Source organism: Hevea brasiliensis, chromosome 17 (assembly GCF_030052815.1).
Source record: "Hevea brasiliensis isolate MT/VB/25A 57/8 chromosome 17, ASM3005281v1, whole genome shotgun sequence".
NCBI classification, from domain to species: Eukaryota; Viridiplantae; Streptophyta; class Magnoliopsida; order Malpighiales; family Euphorbiaceae; genus Hevea; species Hevea brasiliensis.
This window is the reverse complement of record NC_079509.1, coordinates 12,903,537-12,927,200: the sequence shown is the minus strand read 5'-3', so window position 1 is coordinate 12,927,200 and position 23,664 is coordinate 12,903,537. Positions and strand designations below refer to the sequence as shown.

Below are 23,664 nucleotides of genomic sequence, written 5' to 3'. Positions count from 1 at the left end.
GATTGCAATTATCAAAATATTAACTCAATAATATGTTAGTGTCTATGTTATTTGCAGACAAGTACATAATTGACTCTTGAGGGCAACCAAGAGCCTTAATAATAAATAATATTCTAAAGCAAGCTAGCTGTTGCTCTAAAACCCATAATTTAAATATAATACCATAACCTAAAGATAGCTTTAGTTTTTTGAAATGGTCAATCACTTGTATAAAATGCATTATTATTAGGTGGACTTGATGTGATGAAGCTTATGTCCTGAATCTCTCAAACTTTGGACTCTGTGCTCTTTACAGAATTCAAGCAAAAGCCTAATCTCTAAATCAATACCATCAAATGTGGAAATTGAATCCCAGCAAATTCTATTATGTCTTCTATAAGTAAATCAACTCATTGCTGCTTGATTTTTTCTTGCAGGTTTAATATGATTTGATATAATAGTTGAAAGTATATCATTTATGTAATATATTTATATTCGAATTCCTACATATCTAATCACTGTGAAATTAAAAAAATAATAATAATAAAGAAAACGACGTCGTTCTTCTCTCATCGTCCGCATTTAAAAAATAATAATAATAAAGGAGCTAACATTAAGCACAAGTAATTGACATTGAGGGTCACCCATAATCATGAATTTTGGAAAACAAAAGCCAGATTGTGCGCTAACTTTGTCTAAGTCTAAGATATATGTGAATGTTAATTAATTTCCTTTCTACTTAAAAGGTCAAATAAAATAAATTATTTTACATATTTTCATTTAAAAATTTAGTAATATTTTCAATTTTTTTTTATTTTATGTCAATACACGTGAAAATAAAATGTAGAAAAATAAAAAAGTGATTAATACTTTTATTATATTAACTTTTGTACAATAAAATGGATCAAAAATTATTTAATAAAAATTTTATTAAATTTAAATATAAAATTATAAAATAAATAAATCATAATATAAATTAGAAATATCACCAAATATTTTAGATAAAATTAAAATGCCATCCTCGTGAGTCACATGAGCTTCACAACATGAGACACAACACATGGCAAGTTTCTTGACCTCCAGTTGTAAATTTAATGCTTGTGGTTACGCCTCGATCCAGGGTTTTAAGAAGCGTGACGAATTTTCAGAAGAAAAAAATATTTAAAAAATCAATTAATATTAATTTAGCTAGCATTATTTCACAACTGGAGTTCATTCTTAAGACAAATTTTCTTTTATTGAGTTGTCAGACCACAAACAAATTGAGAGGAATTCAGTGGGAGAATGTGGGCAACAAACACCATTGTTAACCAAACAAGAATATATATATATATGCGCATAGAAACCACATAATTTAAAGGAAAATTGATTTCATATATAAACAAAAGATGGTGAACAAACTTTTTGTAAAATACCAATTACATGTGAATAGCATATCAATGGCGAAGGAAGGAGATGCCAACCCCACAAATTGTTTATAGCCCATCAACAAAATCAGCTGGGGAGTCGGAAATCTCCACCGGCTTCCACCGAAGTTTGGGCGTTGTACAGAAGAGGTGTAATGAAGGTTTTTAAAGTATGAAAATTTTTTAAAAGAAGATAAGGAAATAAAAAATAAAGTATTAAAATTTTTTAATTTGATTAAAAAATGATGGTTTAGATGTTTAATTAAATTATTTATAAATTTTTTACTTTTGAAAACTCATATTTTACTTCTGATAAACCTCTCCAAAACATAGTAAAGTTCATGGGCCACTGATAATTTGATTCAATGAAGCCAACGACGCCAAGCCACGAACTAGATCGTACCGGCTTGATCAATCCTGCTCCGTAAAGCATCATATGGAGAGGGGAAAAAAACCTGCATTGATCGAGCTTGCGAGGAGATGTGAAGGAGGACCCAGGGATCAGCTCAGCATAAAGACCATAAGGACACAAGAGAGTGCTATTCTGTCCACGAGGCAAAGCTCCAGGGATGGCCTCCGACTCGAAGCGCTTGCCGAATCCTGATTGGTAATCGTGGTTGTAGGAAGGGAAATCACGGCAGCGGGTTTTGCTGACCATCTTTTCTTGTTGGTGGAAGTTTGTCTTCTCGGTGATTCTTACTGTAAGCTTGCTTGCTCATATAAAAGAAAATCAAACAAGCCTAGGCTTTCCTTCTTTTGTTTTCATCACATTTGCTTTTGATAGTTGCTTTTGTTCTGGCGGTATCAAATGAATTTGTGCATTATGGATTTTAAAATCTTGAATTCATATGTAGTGCTTAGTTTCAAATTTTGGGTATCTTTCATGGTTAAGCAATATACTTATTTTTCATAGTGCATATTGAATAACCGATGTCTATTCATTATAGTTGGAGCATTAGCTAACTACCTTCGCTGAGCTGTGTGTTCAGTGATTACCCTTGCCCTTTGTTTGGATTGAGGGAAATGGAGAGAAGAGAAAAGAAAATAAATGTTATTTATCTCGTTTTCTTTGTTTGGATAGCAAATAGAGTAAAGAAATGAGAAGATATGAAGGGAAATTATATTTCCCAATTTCCTTTCATGAAACCAAAATATTTCTCTCCAATTTGGAGTGAAACGGAGAGAAATGAAGAGAATTAGATACCATTTATATTAAATTTAGTTATACACCATTAACATCATATAATAACAAAATAATAAATTCATGGCAATTAAGTAATTTTATTAGGAGGGAAATTTCATTTCTCCTCTATTTCAGCAAAGTATCCAAACAACAGAAAAGAAAATTAAGGATCCAAACAAAGGGTTAGTGTATGTGTTTGTGGTAAGTAATTATTATTTATCACTTGCAGTTTATTGCAATATTTATGTATAAATTCACATAAATGACTTGTTTCTAATCATAAAAGTGAATTCATTACTCCAGAAGGGAGAGTAAGGACGTTTCAAGAGGTCTGAATTTTGTGTATTTGGGCATGTGGGTGGAGATGTTGGAAGATCAAACAACAGGATTAGAAGATAGTGGTAACAAAGCGTCAAAAAGTCACATGGTGGGATTTGAAGATGGTACTGTCAAATCAAAGAAACACAAAAGGAATTTGAGTACACTGGCTGATGATGAATGTCATATCATGACACTAGAAAAATTTTATAAAAGGCTTATATTAGCGTTAGCCAAACCATCATACCTTCTTCTTGGGCCCATGGGGTATAAACTTATATCTTAGTGTGTTTGAGTGAATAAATAAATTTTGAATAAGAAGAATAGAGTGGCTGAATATTTCAATAGTGTTGCCCATGTGGGTAGTAGGGCCAGTGCTAGATGTAACTTAGGTGGTGATGGGAGTGATAACTTGGCTTGATTAAGTTAATATTCCCCACAACTTCTGTTTCCCACTTTCTTTATGCCTAAATGTTGATTATGTATGAGAAGAATCCCTTGATGAAGTACTAAAAAATTCACCAGCATGAGGATTGAAAACTATGATATGGTTGTTTATGGTGAGTGCTGAATAATATGTATCTTTACATGGGTCATGCAAATCCTTAGAATTATATGGATTTCTTATTTTGCACGAATTTGATAATTTTGGTGAAAAATGAGCATTCCTTTCTACTGAAGTTTGATTAGGCATTTATGATAATTGTATGCCACCCACATTATTGATTTATGTTTTTCCATACTGAAATTCTGTTTGTCTTGCCATAGAAAGCTTGGATTCGTGGTTGTTGCCCTTAAAAACCAAGAATTGGGAGTTAGAAAGAGTGATTCAAGATGATGAATATGAGAGTGTAGTAATGTATTTACGAGAAGCTGTTTACTCAAAGCCTCCAGTAATGGCTGCCTTGCTTCCCTTGATGCAGGTAGAGTGAACATGATCTATTATATATGTCTTGTCATTGTCATCAGGACATCATATGCGTGTTATCCCTCAACTTGAACTTTTCATTGATAACCTATTTCAAATTTTCTCTTGTTACTACTGTCACTCAAGATTCTGATTTCAGCATTCAGTAATGCTCCATTGTTTGTTAAAGGAAACTTTATTATTATTTTTTTTTCTAATGGTTTAGTAACCTTTACTGTATGTCCCTTGTGTGAAATCTTCCTTTTTGTTCTTCATGCTAACCACTTGGTTGTGTTTTGGGGGTGGAAAATTAGATTTCTGAAAATGGTTTGTCTAGGGCAGAAGCACATTGGATGCTTTAATTTGGTGATCTCCAGGACAAGCATGCACAAACCAATGCTAGGTTTAAGAATTAAAAACTTCCTTATCAAAACCGATGCACAAACCAATGTTGGATGTTATGATTAGGTGCTGTTTTGATCTTTGAGCCCTCCTTCCACAACCTTATACCAAAACTAGTTTAAGTAGGGTTTTACTTCGCATCACAAAACCTAGCCTTTTGGCTCTTCCTTTATTATGAGATTTCATATACCCTATATACATGATTTGCTATTTTGGTGATATAAAGGATAGGTTTTGCTTGCTGCTGAGTATCAATTGACTTGTCTTTATCCGTGGGATGAAAAGGTGAGTCACAGGCAGAGTCCATTCTAGTTTTGCCTCTTCTTCTCTCTTAAAATTTTAAGGGGAGAGCAATTCAACTTGGCATTATTTTATTTATTTATTTTTTGCAATAATTGAAATTATTGGTTTTTGTATGGTCGTCATTGTCTACTTGCAGTAGTGAATTTTATCACATGTTAGAATTTTGATGTCTGAATTAAATTATTTCCATTTTATTCCAGTTATTGCTTATTGAATGTAAAGATGAAGAGGCTGTCCATGAACTTGAGAGGTTCTGTGGCATTTCAAATGCATCACTTCCTATTAGGTTTTTACTTCTTTGCTAAGTTATAAACTGCTTCTGGTTGCCCAAATTTGAGTGAAAATTGAAAGGAAAAAGTACTATTTTGGGGAAGGTAAGTTGCGCTTATTTAGCTAGTAAAGGGAAAATTAATTTATCTGATTGACATGAAAATAATGGAACATATGGTGGTGACAAAAGATTTGACAGCAGTGATGGTTTGTTATTGTTGTGTTACTTGTGAAAAAGACAATCAATGATGGTAGCATACGAGTGCATCCAAAGGGATTAACTACCAAAATAGAAAAATCCATACTTATGTTCAAGTTTACTATTATGCCTGTTCTCTTAATTTTGACATCTATAGACAAAACCTTCCATATTGGTATCAATTATAGGCGAATTGGACCAAAAGAAAAAGTGTGCTAAAAACTCTCAAATTGATGACATGGCATATTTTTATCCATGAAAATTTCACATAAGCATATTCTAAAGAAAGCCCTTTCTGCAGGTTGAGGGCTTACCTCTTGGAGCGTGTTGATCCTACTAACAGTTTTGCTCTTTCAACTTGTGTTGAGGACAGCTTAAAGAGTGATCCTACATGTAGTGAGTCATTGGCAAGGCATATCAGCCTGCATCAAAATGGTATGTTATGCTAAGATATGTATGATAAATCCTGCTGTGCCATCTTCTTCTAAACCTACCTCCCTTATTTGTGAACTGATGGTATGTGTTCTTTTCATCATTTATTGCCAGACTAGAGTTTGACAATCTTTCCTTCTGGTTAACAAGGATGCCTCTCACAATTTGATGAAGCTTATTGACCCTTGGGCTGCTCAATATAGGACAGCAAAGTGAAAAGCTCAATTGATTCAAATTTAGGTTAGCGTTTCATAGAATTAAGGAAATTAGGGCACAATGATGGAGCAGATGTGCTTTTAACTCACAATTGCGAAGAAAATTGTGCACTAGCTTCACACCATTATGATGTTGGACTCATTCCTATGAAGAAAGCCTTGTACTTCCCAGGATTAGGATTGCATCGCACAGCTAAAAGAAGCATGCTCACTGAGATTCTTATTCATTGAATGACTGATTCTATTCTGTTGAAAATAAAACAATAAAAGCATGTACATAGACACAAGTTAATGAACTTGTAAATATCTGAATGCCTGATCTTTAATTATGGGACATGGTTCCTAAGGAAGAAGATTCTAATAATACTAATAAGTTCCTACTGTTCATAAACATGAAAAATTCTAAATAACTAAAAAAAATCTCGAAGTTATTAAAATTAATTATTATTTGAGACCCAATTCTGAGACTTATCTTCCTTATTTATGGTCTTCCTTGGTTGGAGAAAACTCAACCCTTGCATCATACTGAACAAGCTTTATCTTCTCTCTCTCTCTCTCTCCCTATTAATGGTCCTTGGACCCTTGGATTTTGGAGTTATGCTGTCCATCTGGGCATGTGTTTTATGTGACAAGGGATCTTGTTAGTCTATTATCTTACGGTTTATCTTTTCTGATATGTTGCAGGGAATTATAGCCCTGAATCCCTTTTGGAAATGATTGCTTTACATTTGGATGCTGTCTTTGTGGAATACAATACATGGAGAGAGTTTGCTTAATGCTTTCTTAAAGTCTCTCATTATGAAGAGGATCGTATGTCCGTATATGTCTTAATGGAAGTGACGGTGGAAAAAAACAATGTTACTCGGTTCGTTACAATAGAATCCCCAAAATTTTTATACAAGGGAAGTCAGGATAGGCTTGGAGGATTGGCTGCCATTGGTGGCTGGCACGTCACTTCAGCAAGAACCTGGTTGCATCTGCAGGTAATCTAGCTTCTTCCTTTTCTTTGATATGGGTTTGTCTCGCTTTTTATTTGGTAGAATCAATTTTTTTTATCCTTGAACTTTCGAGTTTCATAGTTTTTCTCATTTATTTCTTGCTCAAACTTCAAGATTTAAGGGGCTGCCAGCCTTCATCCAGTACGCCATGGTACTTAAAATATCTTGTTGTCACTTTTATTTGCAACGGGTGATTTGCAGCTCCTAACTTACAAAGCAGCATGTGCATCCCATATGTATGGGTCACAGTTTGAATATGGTGTAAAGGCTTACACTGCTTACAGAAGGAAAACAATAGGAAATTGCTCATGTTCTTGCAATTACACATGCAGAATTCCGTTGGACTTCTAAACTTTCAACAGAGAACCAACTGATATTTTTCCCCCTAAATGAAAGCTGTGATTCTTACTAATTACTATACGGTGAGTGATATCCTTTTCTATCGTGTCCCAACTTCTATGCCCCCGTGTGTGCATCTTGCCTTATGCAAATGGGAGAAGCTAATACATATTGCATTTCCTATTAGGTCCTGTCAATGATTAGCAAATTGGAGTTAGAAGATTGCAAGTGAATTGGTCGATATAATTAGATCACCAACCAATCCGTCTTTAAACACTCTTGTTTTAAGTATTATTTCTCTGACACATCTCTTTATTCTGGTCAACAAACAAGTGAGCGAAGTCATTTTGATACTACCATCCCACTCGTTATAAATTACATTAATGCATGAATCAATTTAACTTGTTGAGATTAAGAAAACAAATGAAAAGCATAAACATATTTCAGATTTTCTTATCTCAATTCCTTGTGATGTTTGCATACAGAATTTCAATTAAAGTCTCAACAGAACAGAGTTGGGTATCGTGGTGGGTTTTTTTAATTTTTTCGGTACTACACTGAAAGCATACTTGTGGATGCGTAGCATTCTTAGAAGAGGCAGGTCTTTTATTTTCATTCAAGCAATATGGCAAACAATCCCAGACAGCTTCTCTAATTTTAAGTTTCAGTTGATGATTTTGTGAAGTAGAAGATGAACTAGACTGAAGCTTCTCAAATTCAGCCTCAAGCAACTACTTGAAATCAGTCAACTTTGAAAAGTCCAGTCCCAAACAAAGTCATAGACAACGAAGCCTAACAATGAAGTTCAGCCCATTCACGACAGCTGAACAGCTTACTTGCTAAATTTTAAGTTTTTTCTTTTTCTTTAATCCAAATTGATCAAACTCGATCCAGTAGTTCAAATAAAAAGTCAAATTAATCTAATTATGTAACTTTTATATAACTTTAAATTAACATAAGAGTTTATATTGTAGTTATTTGAGTCTTGTTTATTTAAAATTTTTTCTTAAGGAATATCATTACTATAAGTGTTTTAACAAGAGGCAATTGTTACCATTATAATTTTTAATTTTTATTAATATTATTTAGATATTTAAAAAAAAGTTAATTTTTTAATTCATTAATACTCATACCTTTAAGGGATTTAAATATTAGTTTTAGTAGGTCTAAGTTAATAATTATTCTTTTTAAAAGTTAAAAGTTATAAGGGCTCTTAATTTTTTAAATTTCTATCAAACACATTGTAAAAAGGGTTTGATACGAAGTTAATAAAAAGTAATTATTGCCATTATAATTTTTAACTCTATTTTTTTAACCCTTTTTAGATATTTAAAAGACAATAGATTAATTTTTTACCTGATTGGTGTTTATATCTTCTTCGTAGGTTAAATGTTAACTTTAGAGAACTTAGATTAATAATTACCCTCCTAAGTTAAAACTTACAATATTTAATTTTTTAATTTTTTTATCAAACACACCTTAAATAATAGTAGAATATTTAATTCCATTGTGAATCAACAATGGAATATTTTCTATTTCTATTTAGCGACTGAAATGATTTTTTTTTTTTTATGCTAATTAACAACAGATAAAAAAATTCATTACTGATGTAATTAGCAGCAGAACAAAATATAATGAAAAAAATTTATTATTAAATTGGATTAGCAATAAATTTTTTTAATTAAAAACAAAAATTTTTATTCATTGCTTTTTTTTTTTAATTTGTGCTTTGACTAAAAAAATAAATAATATCCAAAATATTGTTTTCTAAAAAGCATATTAAAATCATAACTCCGAGTCCGTCCTTATAATTCCGATGGAATTTATTTGCCCTAGCTGTAACCAATAAAAGGCAGCAACGGCTTGCAGAAATCTGTCTACAATTTCATGGATTAACCAACATATCAGCATATAAAGATAAGTACATGTATAGTTTTGACCCTCTAAACTTTGATCCAATCAATAATATAATGTGCGAAATGTTCATTGCTCAAAATAAGAGAGCTTACATATTGAGAAATGTATACATATTTATTGCACTAGAAACCATTCAAGAACCATTAGGACCTTAAATGCAGACCAAAAGTGTTCACAAACGCAATTTCATCTTAGCAAAGAACCATTGTCTAAAATGGAATATCATAAATTTCATAAGGGCAAAACCATTTCTTTCTGCCATCAAAAGTCAAAACCCAATATATAAATATACCCCACACCCATCTACCATACCAGATTAGCATTACTGCTTCACCAAATATCCTAGAGATTACTGGGCATGATACAAACTACCATTAATACCACAGTAACCTTTCCAAGATGAAAAAAAAAAAAAAAAAAAAAAAAAAAAACAACAACAACAACAACAAAAGCCACACGGTGAAGTGAAGTGACCCCTCTTGACCTTTCCTTCTGATTAAAACCATGGCTAAACAGCTAAAAAGGAGATCAGAAGCACTAAACAAAATCACCAATGAAATGGATGGATTGCTGATGCTACCCACTTAATGGCCATAAAATTAAACTCTAAGCAAGTAAACACTGAGTTCAGGACCTCCAGACCCATCAGGATTCATCATGTAAAATGCTTCTGAGTCTTTTGACCCAACAACTCTCTCAAACCTGGCTCTCATGTACATGAGTTCCCCTTCGGACCCTGCTCCATTCCCTGGCAGCACACCGGCACCCATTGAAATTGGCTCCACAGCCTTCAAAACCTTCCACTCTTCTGGACCACACTCACGCCTCATTGCATACCCACATTTCTTGCCATTACAAAAAGTCCTCCATATAGGCTCCTCCACCAACTTCCCTGCTTTCTTCTGCGGCTTCTTTTCACATTCTAAAGCAATTCTCACTAATCCAGAAGCCATTTCCCGGACTAATACACTAGTTGGCGTTGCAAGCTCAATCAAGAAAGCTGGATTAAGTTTGGCATCCTCTTGAAATGCAAAATGGACATGACCTCGACGATACCCAAAAAGGGTACCTATCAATTTGGTTCCTAAACCGGAGTGATAGGTTGGTCGACCCTTGTAGAAAACAGTAAGAGCTGATCGGAGCTTAGAAACAGCGACAATAGGTAGCTTTTTTCTAGGTGCTTGCACTGCAGGAGGCATCCCTTCAGCGGGCAGTGTGATTCTAAGTTTCTCGTCTTTCAACTCCTCCCCGCATGAGAAATGTGAGGAGGAGTTGAAAGTTAAGATTTCTTCGTCATCATCTTCATCTTCAACAACTTTCTTTCTCCAGTTGAAATATCTCCTGGAGAAAGAGAAAGAAGAGTCATGAGGGGTCTTGGCCATAATTGTCTTCATCTGGGAATAAAAGGCTAAAGGCGGAAAATTCTTGTAAGATAGAGAGATTTTGGTTATGTTTCCTTGTATGTTGTGGTTATGTGGGGAGGTGATTTAATTCTTTGCTTCTATAGGCTTTTTGTCAGCCTTGTGGGACTGAGAAAGGGCCTAGCAAAGAGAATCCTGACAGAAGGAAGGTTAACAGCCCCACCTAACTCTACAAGAAACAAAGAATTGTGGAGCTTAAAGACAAGAAACAAGGAGAAAAGAAGCAGATGGAAATAGACATGAGAGGAGATTCTGAAACGGTGATGGAGCCACAGTAGAATCTGAGGAGACAATGGCTTGCGTTATTTCTTAATCAAATACGTGGGGAAATAAGGAGATGAGTGGGGCGTGAGAGAGACAGAGGCTTTGCTTGATTGATTGCTCTGACTTGCATTGGAAACGGTTAAGGGCAGGTAAGGCTACAACAACCGTACCCATCACCAGGACCATTTCCAACACAATTCTGCTCCTCCTAGCTACCACCAATACAGCTGCCCTGCCCCAAAAGCATCAATGCACATCTACCCATGAGCCACCATTAGCCACCTTAGTGTTCTGTATCTGTAGCCTCCAAAATCCTAATCCTCTTTTATATTATAAGTCTTTCTGGTTTTTGGAGAATGATTAGGTCTGATAGCTGCAGCTAATGGGAACAAGCAGTGATTTATGGTTGGAAAGACGCTTCTGAATTCAGAGTTGTGTTTAGTTAGGCTGACCTCTACTCCTGACAAATCAATAATTAATATACGAACTAAATTTATATTTGCCCTTCAACTCTTGCCAGATGTTTAAATAAACTTATTTTAAGATTTTATTTTATTAGTTCAAACTTTTTTTTTAATTTAGTCCAAAATTCACTTGCACTTGAGACAAACATGTCAAAATAGAATGATTGTAATTATCAAAGAATAATTTAAAAACCAAAAAAATCATTATATAATAATAATAATAGTAATAATAATAATAATAATTGAGGCTAGAGATTGTCACATGGACTGTCAACATCATGAGGGATTATGGAGAAGGGCAATAGTTGCTACCATTTCCTGGAAGAGTCTTGGTATTAGTACAGGCAAAGTGTGAAAGAAGAAATATAAACAGGCGAGAATGAGAGCCAAGAAGAGAGAGGGCAAAGCCATGTGGGAGGAGCAACAGAATATAAGCAAAAGGTTATGATAAAAAATAGGATGACAACAGAAAAGGAATTCTTGAAAATTATCTTATTTAAATTTAAATTTATTAATATTTTTAAAATTTAAATTTATTTTAAATTTAATTAAATTTTATTTTTAATTATCTAAATCTGATTATTATTATTCAAAAAATACTTAAATATATTTAATTATATATATATTTAATTAATAATTTATTTAAAAAATTATTTTTATTAATAATTTATATTTTAAATTTTAATAATTTCATAAAATATTTTAATTTTATTTTATATAAAATAAAATATATAAAAATTTATAAATATTATTATAAAAAATATATATTTTATATTTAATTAAATATTTATATAAACTGATTCGAATAATAGATACCTAATATATAAAATCCGAACTCAACCCCAAACCTGTCACGAGCATTAAATTTTAAATTTAAATTTATCCTAAATTTAATTATATACTTTTTAAACTTATTTTATTAGAATTTGGTCAGATCAAGTACCCGTAAAAATTTGATTTATTCCCATTCCTAGGTAGAAGGGACAAGAATAGGGGAAGAAAAAAATATAAAAAATAGTTTTTTTTATAATGAAAATGGCCAATGTTTTAGATTTGGACGGTGAAACTACTTAATTGAAGAAAATAAAAATTACAGATTTTTTTAAAATATAATTATTAAAATTTGAAAATAAAATAATAAATAATGGCAAACTCTACATAATGAAATTGCAAACTACAGTAAAAGGAACAGTAATCCACCATGTACTCTCTCACATGTGATGATTGAAAGTTCACACCTAAGAGAATTGAGCGATTCGGTCATGATGGCCATAGCCGTTTAGCCAATGAACTTCTCACTATTATAATAGATTTTAGCTAGAGTGGCCACTGCCTTCCATAATTGTCATCTCTAGGGACGTTGAATTTCAGTGTGTTGTAGATCCCTAGGTCCTGAGGGAAGACAACATGAGAATTTGTCTCACAGGCTTTGCATATGCTCAACATGTGCAGCAGAATATCTTACAAAGTCAATTTTGGTTGAATTTTCAGGAAGCAGAATTGGTCTATGGATTCACATGGAACTAGATATGAAACCATATATTATAGCCTCTGAAAAATTTTCATGGGACCGACCAATAGCCACGGATCAACTAACCATGATCTATAGCCACCAAATAATGAGATATAAAATACAGGTTTAGGTACACTGAGAACCCCCTTCATCATGGTTTATCTTGTTAATGAAGATCAAGCATCCTTGGTCAATATACACATTAATTAAAAGTACAGTTTAGCTGCCCAGACATGAAGTCAAAAACCAACAACTAAAGAGAACAACATAGCTAAGCAACCAAGAGACATTACGTGCACAAAAATCATCTACGAGAGAGATGAGAAAAACTAGGCAGGTTTTTCTTTGTACTCAAAATCTTCGTGAGCTCAAGGAACACTGCATCAATATCGGACAGCGACCCTTCAGAGCTGCATGGCATTGGAATATTGTTTCTTGCTGAGCACTCGCTTGCATAATAAAGAATCAAAGCCACTAGCTCTGCTGCAAATCAATCAGGGTGGGACTGGTCTGACTCTGCTGCTGTTTCCTGTTAAACCATCAACTCCATGTTCCTGGTCCACCATTTCCCGTATGAGTGCCCTGAAAACAACTTCAGAGGAACAACTTCACATGTGGATTATTGGTCACTGTAAGCAACAAAACTAGGTCCCATTTGAGGACCATATCACAAACATGAATTCAACGGGTGGAGGCTAGTGGGTGGCTGAGGCAAGAGTGTGAGACGGGCTTACTTCAATCATTGTTAAAAGATTAGAACTAACCATGTTTGGCCTTCCACCACCCTTTGAGTTTCTTATTCTTTTCCTATGTGGGACTCTTGACATTCCCCTAAGTTGACACTTGAACTTGAACTTGAACTTGAAAATCCTCTCCCTGAAACATTGAACATTGAACTTTTAGACGCAGCAGTGGACACTTAAATTAAATAGGCTAAACCTGCTCTAACTAATACCATGTTAACTTTAGCTAAACAAAACAAGAAGATCGCAGATAATGGGCATGAATAATAATGTATTATTTCTATTATCTCATCAGATTACAAAGCTCTCCTTTTATACAAGTATAACAAGGGCCAAAAAAGATATTTACATGAGAAGAAATTGTAACTAAAATGATAAAGGAGTGATTATTCTAACAACCACCTGGATATTGGAATGATTATCTTAATAACCAAGATATTCATTAATCCATAGAAACAGAATAATCTCAATATGTCCCGTGACTTTCATATGATCTGCAAGTTCTGGCTGATGCATTCATTTGAGGATATTCAATACTCATTTGCTTTAGTAGATTGGGATTCTGTAGATATCATCATTTATCTCATTCTGTTCTCCCTTCGGCATCTTGATCACTGAGGAAGATCCTCCTTTTCAAAAGCTTGAGCATTAAACTAAATTAAAAACTTTGATAATTGAATTGTAATAGAACCTTCTAATCACATACATTTCACAGATGGAGGTTAAAAAATTCAATGAATAACAACTCTTAAGCTAGCAAAATAGAAAAGAAGGTAGTAGCGCCAAAATTATTTAGAAGTGTTTTTCGCATGTATTTTTCTGTTTTCTAGTTTGTTAGCAGCTTAGTTAATTCAGCCTTGTTGTCTATATGGTTGCATCCATTGAGCAGTTGCGCATTCATTCAATGAGAATCTTTTCTCTTCTCTCAAACTTTCACACTAGTCTTGGGATGAAAACAACTCTGGGGAATGGCAGTAGCGAGGAAACAGGGATAGGGTAACGGGCGGGGGTGTTACAGTGGAATAGCATCATGGTAGTTGCTATGTAATGGTGGTCACATGATGCATCCTACAGGATATGTAAGTGGCAGTGCAGTGACACTAGTTGTGGTCATGGTTCGGGTGATTGCAGTTCATGGTAGAAAGTGAAGGTAGTGGCAACTATACAATGCAGGTGAATGAACAGGAGTGATAGAGAACTGTAGACAGGCACCTAACTGAGATTGTTAGATATAATTTTTTAATTAGTTTCTGATTTTTTTTTTTTAACAATATAGTGAGACGTACGTTATCCAGAAAATGGATTTATACTTAAAAGCAGTCCTCATTTGCTTGCGGTGTGGATAACTTGATCCAAATCATAAAAAAGAATTCCGAAGTTGCACCAAAAAAAAAAAAAAACCTTGGAATCGATTCCATTCCAGAATTGATAAAGGCTTGTATATTTCACATGCACCAGTGGTTGGTTGTTGATCATTGTGCTTCCTCAGCTCTGCTAGCACCTAATATACCAGACAGTGCCAAATATAGATCAAAAGAGCAAACATGATACCAAAGCTAAGAAGACAGCTGATTCAGTCTTAGGATGTTGCTACTGATAGATAATGACCTACTTCTGCATGCAAAAGAATGGAATAGCCATCATTGTCCCAACTGTCAAAAGCAAGTGGCAATTGTATTATTGAAAAGGGAAACAAAGAATTCCATGTCTTCATTGAAACAATTTTCTGCAAACAGAATAGAGAAGCTGTAAGCATGAAAGTCTTAGCTCCTAGGCAAGAGAAGGATATGGTTGCCATTTCTCTGTTAACTGATGCTACTAAGCTACTTTCCTTTTGGAGTTATGGAGTCGTTTAAAATATGTGGAAATGTATTATCACCCTTTTTAACATACATTGTAGAATCATCAGCATCTTCTTGTTCATAGGATCAGTCAACTTAAAATACATGGATTAGATGTAGAACCAGTGTATTTGAATCATGGCAAATGAAAGATTTAGTATCCACAACATTTAACGCCAGCTAAGAGCACAATACATAAGATTTGTACATTAGTAGAATGCATAGCAAATGACAGTAGAAAATGTTCACGCCTAGCTATACCCTATGGTTTTTCAAGCAAAGAAAAGAATTTCCAAAATAAAAATGAAATTAAAGATTGAATTGACTTCTGCATTATATTGCAGGAATGCCAGCCATCATCAAACTAATCAATTGTATAATCATACTGTTCCATCAGATAAAGGAATCCCATTTCTCATAGTTACTGCTAAATATTCAAAACAAGTAGTAAAAAGAGCATAATTAAGCAGCAGCATATGCCACAAACAATGAAATCAATTTGAAAGCAGAAAGGGCATAATAATTAAAGAATTGTGTTTGCTACTGCTTCATGAGATCAAACAAAGATAAATGCAAATGTTTATGGTTTGAGGAATTGGGTATGCCATTATACCAGTGGATTTGAGAGCCTTTTCAATTAACTAGGACTTCTTTTGGACTTCTTCTCTTACTTCTACTACTACTTTTCAAGTATCTCACTGTTTGCTTACAGCAGGTACAAACTACTACGAAGATTGGTGATTAGAATTGAATTTGCTTGCTCCAAAAACAAATAAATAAAAGAAAGTATGCCTTTTATGTAATTTCTATTGCTCTGGAAATCTCGTAGAGTTCTTACGTTAAATTTTCTTCTACAGGAACAATGAGGAGTTGTGCTCTTGTTAAGGCCTTTGATGGCAGAACAACTCCCTGACCCCCTTAAAAAACAGAAGAATGAATACTGGATTTTCAGATTTGCAAACATGTTAACTCTGCAAAATATATTAATGGCTCATATACTGCTTCAATTTGAAAGGAGGTGAGGACAGCTCCTTCTACCATAGTCTAAACTAAAATACCAGGCTACAGAGTATGGAGAAATTACAAGACGAGATTAACAGAAAACTTTGCACTTTGCAGGCCCTTTCATATAACTCAACAAAAAGATTCAGGCTCAGCAGAAGTAATCAAGTTAATGTATTAAATCCGATACAGATACCAAAAAGTCTTAACTTTGAAGCTAGTGACGAGGCAAATATAGAACACTATCCGTCCCGTCATCAAATATTATAGTCAGTGGGGAAAGGATTGAAGCCACTTTGTGCCATTTTTTCCAAAGGCCCCAACAAAGGTTTTGGGAGTTTGTCCCAATCATACCAATCCCAACCATAGCACTTCTCAGGCTCAAGATTTTGGGGCACTTGATTGGGGTCGGCCAAGATTGCACGAAGAAAGATGGTAACATAATGTGATGGCCTTGGCTCCTCCAGGTAGAGGCTGTTGGTAACCGTTAGAAATTCTATTTTGGAAATATCCAAACCTGTTTCCTCCTTCATCTCTCTTGCCCCGCATTCCTCAAAGCTCTCCCCTGAAAAAAAAAAAAAAAAAGGCAGAGGCTATATTCATTTGGCAACATTAGATTTTTTGTAATTTCACAGTATTACATAGGGCAATCACCAAGAGGATGATTATGGAATTAGGACATCAGAAACTTCATTTATAATTCCGCATCTTTAATTCACTTGAATTGATTACACTTAAACCAAACTATATCAAATTTTCCTTAGAATTTCAATTGAATTCTGCACTAAAATATAAGATATCAAATTGTACTAACAACAGAAAGAGAGAGAGAGAGAGAGACCAAACTCTAAGTGACCGCCGGGAAGTGCAAAGGTAGAGTCACCGATGGAGGAGCGACGCCGCCCCAACAGCACCGATTTGCCCTTCAACAAGAAGACTACCACAGCTACCCTAGGCACAGGTGTCTCTGCGTTTTTCTCCATTTTTCTACTGATGATCTCTTTGCAACCCTTTCAGCTTCTCTCTTTCTAAACAGTTGAAGAGAAAAGTGGAATCCGCCTTTTTAATCAGACTCGGAACGGCGTCCTTTCGCTCCGTTTCGTAACCACGGCCTAACGCTTATTTTCAAAGTTATTTCCCCGCCAAGGATGACCGGATGAAATATGCTGTTGCGGATATACTTAGATTTTTTAGTCGGTATGCAATGAAAGAAAGCCACGTCATTTAAAATTAACGTGAATGACGAATCTACCCTTCCATCGGGAGGGTTGAGGAGTCGAACATCTCATTTGGTAGTTACGTGGCATGACAGGAATTGGTAATCCCTATAGCTTTACTCATTCTTTCTCTCGCTCCTGATTTTCTTCGTTGTGCTTGGACTGCAGGGCACGCTGAACAAAGATCATCGTCTGGGCCACTACGCAAATGGACGGCCCAAAAGATGGTGAAAACTGGGGGGAATATTTTTGGAAACTCAAATAAGCACTGTGGGCTCGCGGTGAGATGGGCTTACAGAAAAATCAAACTCTTTATTTCATTGTGGTGTTGGTCATAGAAGCATAATAATCGACAAGGAAGGCAGAGAGGAGGCAAATCTTTCATGGAAGCTAAGCAGTCCACATATATAAAACGCCTCTACTTGCACCCTAAAGACCAGAAATCCAAAGCCAATAGTGGGGCAAGTGGCATCATATTTCATCTAAATGAGAAACGTAATTTCCAGTTTCCTGGAATGAGAATGAGAATGAAAAGTTCTCAGGGAATCATAAAGCCAGTGGAACCAATGCTGGATAATATATGATAAATAAATAAATCCCATTTGGATTGTAAACCTTCTGTCTGTGGGTCTGAAAGTGCAAATGTGCTTAATGCAACAAGACAAAATTAGGGCTGCCCCTTGTTGCATGTTGCATTATGTCCGTCCAAATATCACTCACTGTTCTTATCATTTTATAAATGCTTTTGGGTCCTCAACGTTTTGATTGAGACTCTCCCACCTTTGCTATCATATATTATATTCTGCCTATATTTGATAACTCATGGGACCATCTCCATTCTCAACTTTATTAATTTAGGAGTCTCTTGCAAAATGCACTTTTTCTTTATTTGATTTTAATTCAGATTTATATTTGAAATATTATAAAATTTTAGATGTCATATCATTTCATGAGATTGGAAATCAAATGCAATTCTACCTTTTTTTTAAAAAAAAAAAAAAAAAACTTTTTAATTGCTTCTATGGCCAATTAAGGCCTTTCGATGAATCATATCTTTGAAAAAAATAAAAAACTAAAAACAATGCAGTTAATTTTATTTATTTTTTTAATGAAGGGTTTATGAGATGAATAATTAGATCATGATTGGGTAAATTATAATTAAGTCTTTAAATTTAATAAAATTTTATAAATTAATTAAATGCTATGTTTAGATTAAGAATTTGACTGGATTTGTACTAAGTATATTATTGTATTATTATAAATAAAAATGGATTTAAATTTGGTCAAATCTCATATATTAATGACAAATTTAAAAACTAAAAATTTAAAATAATTATTTCAAAAAAACAATTAATAATTATTTTTTACTTTATTATTTCAAATTTATTCCACATTTTTATAAATTTTTTTTATTAGAAAAATAAAAAAAAATTTAAATTTACAAATTTTAAATTAAATATTTCAAATTCAAATTTTAAATTTAAATCTTAAAATTCAAATGCAACTTAATGTAAATTTAGCAACAATTTGATTTTTAAATTTTATTTTTTTAATAATTTGATAATTATATTTTACTTTTATTAACAAATTAACTTTTATAATTGGTGAATTTTAAGTGCAAATTTTTAGTAGAAATAAAATATAAATGCCATATCATTAATATAAAATTTAAAAATTATATTATTACCAAACTTACAAAAAAAAATTACAAAATAAATAAGTCTTACTTATATTTGGTGTATACATTCAATCAATTTGTATATATCATATTATCTAAAATCATGATAAAGACTATTTAAATTTATAATTTATTAATTTTTTAATAATTGAATATATATATACCCGCATATAAAAATTTTACAAAAATTAATATTTAAATTTTATTAAATCTCATAAATTTCATTATCATTTACCCATTTAGATGCTGGCAGTCAGAAATATTAAATATAAACTTGTCTTCTTCATATGTTAAATATATTAGTTTTGGATCCAACATGATATATATATATATATATATATATATATATATATATATATATATATATTATCATGGATCCAACATGATATTTGAATATTATATTAACTAGTAATTGCCATGTCTAAATATAATTAATCAGTAAAAAACAACAAATTGCATATAACGAATCAAATTCTCATGCACTCTCAAAAAAAGACAAAAAAAAATCATTGTCTTATATATGTAGGCATGCTGATGAGAGCAAGCGTGATTAATTTTAAGAAAATAATGTTAATTAGTCCTTTATTTTTTTAATTAAATCACGAACTAGACATTTTCATCAATTAAATTTATATTACAAACTTTAATTAAATGATAATGAAAAGCTGACATGTAAATTTATAAAATAAAATAATTAATAAAATAAAAAATAAAAACAATTAAAAAAAAAATCCACAAACAACATCCTTTAAAAATCTCAAAATTTAGAAATTAAAGTAATTATATTTACAAACCTTAATCTCAGTATACGTGAAAAAAAATATCGTAAATATATATACAAATAAATATGCAAAAAATATTCAACTCAAATTTACTGAATAACAATTCAACAAAAAATGGTTTTCTTGTCTATCTTCATTTTCTTAGGAGAATAATTAGAATGTGCATTATTCAGTTATAACTAAATAATTGAATCGGTAAAATTTAATTATTTTTAATAAAAATGAATTATGTAGGATGAGGGTTTGATTAATAGCTCTTAAAATTTTCAATTTTCGATTATCATTGGTGGGATTCCTTATATTAAAAGTAAATTGAATTTTTATTTATTTATGAGACTTACCATATTAAAAGATAAATATATTTTGAATTGTTACGTTAAAAACTTAATACCTCTATAGTAATTTGTACCATTTATACTAATTAAAACAAGCTCAATGCACCATTTTATCAAAAATTAAATGGCATGTTTTAAGCGTTAAAACACAAAATCATATGGTAATTTTTTTTTTACTCGTATAAATTTCGTGTGATTTTCATCATGTATACCTCTATTCTATGAATAATGTATAAAATTCTAATAAAAAAAATATGTATACCTTCTAAATTAATTATAAGATTAAAAAATATAAATAAAATAACGCGAATAAATTTCTTTGAAAATAATTGGATAATTTTATTTCCATATTATCATTTTCATCATCTTTAAAATAATAAAATAATAAAATAATAATAATAATAATAATAATAATAATAATAATAATAATTATTATTATTATTATTATTATTATTATTATTATTATTATTATTATTATATTAATTAAGAGTAATATAATATGCATTGGTAAACATAGGAGAATGATTGTGTGAAATTAATTAAATTTTGAAAAAATTAATACTTTTTTAATATTATTAGATTTCAATTATATATATATATATATATATATATATATATATATATATATATATATATATATATATATATATATATATTTAAAATTAACTAATTAAATAAATGATTTCATTAAATAAAATTTCTACTTTTTCACTTAGTTAATGTTAAATATAAAATTAATTTAAAAAATAACTAATTATAGTCGTTGGTTATATATTTTGAATGAATCAATATTATATATTAATTAAATATCATGATATAATATAATTAAGCTTAAAATATTTTTTTAAAGGTGTTAATATTATAAAAATTTATTGAAAATATTATAAAAATAAAATTTAAATAGTTGACATTATTTATATTATAATAAAATTATTTGAAGGGTTGAATAATTAAATAAAATAAAAATTTTTGACATATACATATATTAAAAAAAAAAAGAAAAAAGAAAAACTCGTGATAACATTTAAGAAAGCAACGGGAATCACTCTAGATGCGTAGATTGTATGTACTGCGTTGGGTGGGCGCTAGTGGTGAACTCCGTGACACCATGCAAAGAAAGGTGATGAACTCATACAAGATCAACATCCTCTGCTGATATGGTTGATTGTGCTGCAATTGCTTCTCGACCGTTTGTTTACACCCTCTAGTGAGTGTTTTTGTCAACATTACATTTAATGCCATCTTTAAACCACATCAACTCTCATTATCATATCACAATCTTCATGTTAGTATCGTTATTATAGAAATATGTAACAATTTATCATTTCCTATAACAAAGAAAAATTATTGTAACAATTATTAAGAAAATTAATTTTTTAAATATATTAATAAAAAGTATTAAAAAATAATTTAAAATTAAATTTAATAAATTTTAATAATAATAATAATAATAATAATAAAATAATAAAATAAAATTTTCGATGGCATCTAATTTTTTTTTTAAATAATTTTAAACTTCTAAATTTAATGTCAAGCAGACATTACGAGTACATAATCTTAAAATATATAAGTAAAAAAACTCAAATTCAAGACTTATATTCACTTACAACAATTTTTTTTTAATAAAGAAAGAGAGAACAAACAGCTACACTAAGCAAGCCCTGGGATAAGAAATTCCCACATGATCATAAAGCAACCACAAACTGATGCCGGGAGGAGAATCCAAGACTGCACACCTGGAGGCAAGGAAAACGCCATTCTAGTAAGCCAATCCGCACAGAAATTAGCCCCTCGAAAAATATGGCTAACATGAGCCTCTTAATCCATTTGAAGCAGACTTTGAATCGCTGAAATAAGAGCGCGGTGATATCAATAGCCGATTTGCTCACGGCACTTTAAAAGAAGAATAAAACCAATCTTAATGTCCCTCGTTAAATACATTCACGAATTTTTGTTATTTTCTAAAAAATTATTAATCCCTCCATTCCATTTTAAGTAATGTTTAAAAAAAATGTACTATTTTATTTACTTTTTTAAAAAGAAAATATTAAATTTTTAATTTTACTTTTATTATTATCTTAAATATTATAGAAGGATTAGATCTTTAGAAGTAAAGGAAGCAATTAAGAGAATGAAAGTGGGTAAAGCCTGTGGACTTGATAGAATAGCAATTGAAATGTGGAAGTGTTTAGGAGATATGGGAGTGACATGGTTAACTAAATTATTTAATAAGATTCTAAACTTAAAGAAAATGCCTTATGAATGGAGAAGGCGTATTTTAATACCTATTTTTAAAAATAAGGGAGACCTACAAAGTTGCTCAAACTATACGAAAATTAAACTCATAAGCCACACTATGAAGTTGTAGGAGAAAGTTGTAGAGTATCGACTACGTCATGATACTTCTATCTATACTTATTTTTTATTGATTTGAAGAAGGCTTATGATAGTATTCCAAGAGATGTCTTATTGAGTGTGTTAGAACAAAAGAGGGTATTTATTATGTACATACAAGTGTTGAAAGATATGTATGAAGGAGCAACTACTATTGTGCGCACAGTGGAAGGGTACACAAGAGATTCTTCGATCTCAATTGGATTACACCAAGGATCAGCTATAAGCCCTTACCTTTTTACATTAGTTTTAGATGAATTGACAAAAAGAGAGTATTACTTGGTGCATGATGTTTGCGGATGATATTGTTCTGATAGATGAGACACAAGGAGGAGTCAATAGAAAACTAGAGCTTGGGAGAAGTACTATAGAGTCAAAGGGCTTTAAGTTAAGTAGAACGAAAATAGAATATATGCATTGCAAGTTCAGTGAAGGCAAAACTGGTGATAGGGAAGAAGTTAGTTTCGATGGAGTGGTACTGTCCCAAAGTAATCACTTTAAATATCTCAGCTCAATCCTTCAAATAGATGGGAGAGATTTAAGGAGAATGTTAGTCATAGGATTAAAGCCGGATGGTTGAAGTGGAGACGTGCCATGAGAGCTTTATATGATCGCAAGATTCCCAATAAGTTGAAAGAAAAATTTTACCGTACAGTCATACGACCGGCTATGTTATATGGTAGTGAGTGTTGGGCACTGAAGGAGTCGTATGCGTCTAAGATAAGAGTTGCAGAAAAAAGAATGTTAAGGTAGATGAGTGGCCATACTAGACAAGATAAAGTCCGTAATGAGAATATTAGAAAAAATGTAGGAGTAGTGCCAATTGAGGATAAGTTGAGAGAAGGGAGATTGAGCTGATTTGATCATATGAAGTGTAGACATACGGAGGCTCCAGTTAGACAAATAGAGCACATTAGGTTATAGAAAAAAGTAGTACAACATGACTTATAAGTATTACACATCTCTGATGATTTAATCCAAAATCATTTAAAATGGAAAAAACGAATCAATATAACCGACCCCAAATTTTTGAGATAAATGTTTAGTTGAGTTGAGTATTATCTTAAATATATTTATTTTTTTTATTATTATTTTTTATTTTAATTAAATATAAAAATATTTTAATTAATTATTAATATTTT

At 31.9% G+C, this 23,664-nt stretch overlaps 3 protein-coding genes and 1 long non-coding RNA gene across 7 annotated transcripts; 1 reads left to right on the top strand and 3 right to left on the bottom strand.

Annotated features, from left to right (window-relative positions):
* The first annotated feature begins 1,253 nt into the window (after positions 1 to 1,253).
* Positions 1,254 to 7,928, top strand: LOC110642484 (uncharacterized). Of its 4 annotated transcripts, none has more exons than XR_002492462.2 (5): positions 1,254 to 2,074; positions 3,655 to 3,809; positions 5,269 to 5,402; positions 6,299 to 7,034; positions 7,437 to 7,928. It is a non-coding gene; the product is annotated as an uncharacterized LOC110642484 (long non-coding RNA). The 4 variants fall into 4 exon arrangements; XR_002492461.2 differs by having other exon boundaries at positions 1,272 to 2,074; positions 6,299 to 6,597; positions 6,814 to 7,928; XR_009145659.1 differs by having other exon boundaries at positions 1,273 to 2,074; positions 6,299 to 6,597.
* Positions 7,929 to 8,914: 986 nt separating this feature from the next.
* On the bottom strand, positions 8,915 to 10,610 carry LOC110642490 (protein MIZU-KUSSEI 1). The gene has a single exon (XM_021794567.2). It carries the CDS (start codon positions 10,260 to 10,262, stop codon positions 9,468 to 9,470), a length of 795 nt encoding a protein of 264 aa, XP_021650259.1. The 5' UTR covers positions 10,263 to 10,610; the 3' UTR covers positions 8,915 to 9,467.
* A 1,995-nt stretch (positions 10,611 to 12,605) lies between these two features.
* On the bottom strand, positions 12,606 to 16,078 carry LOC131175487 (uncharacterized). The gene is made up of 4 exons (XM_058139903.1): positions 15,953 to 16,078; positions 14,886 to 14,999; positions 14,675 to 14,774; positions 12,606 to 13,913 (listed from the first exon to the last, which is right to left on the bottom strand). The coding sequence occupies exons 1-4, from the start codon at positions 16,076 to 16,078 to the stop codon at positions 13,885 to 13,887; spliced, it is 369 nt and encodes a 122-aa protein (XP_057995886.1). The 3' UTR covers positions 12,606 to 13,884.
* A 129-nt stretch (positions 16,079 to 16,207) lies between these two features.
* On the bottom strand, positions 16,208 to 17,273 carry LOC110642488 (nudix hydrolase 1). Its single transcript, XM_021794566.2, has 2 exons — positions 16,958 to 17,273; positions 16,208 to 16,681 (listed from the first exon to the last, which is right to left on the bottom strand). The coding sequence occupies exons 1-2, from the start codon at positions 17,097 to 17,099 to the stop codon at positions 16,374 to 16,376; spliced, it is 450 nt and encodes a 149-aa protein (XP_021650258.1). The 5' UTR covers positions 17,100 to 17,273; the 3' UTR covers positions 16,208 to 16,373.
* Between the last annotated feature and the right edge of the window lie 6,391 nt (positions 17,274 to 23,664).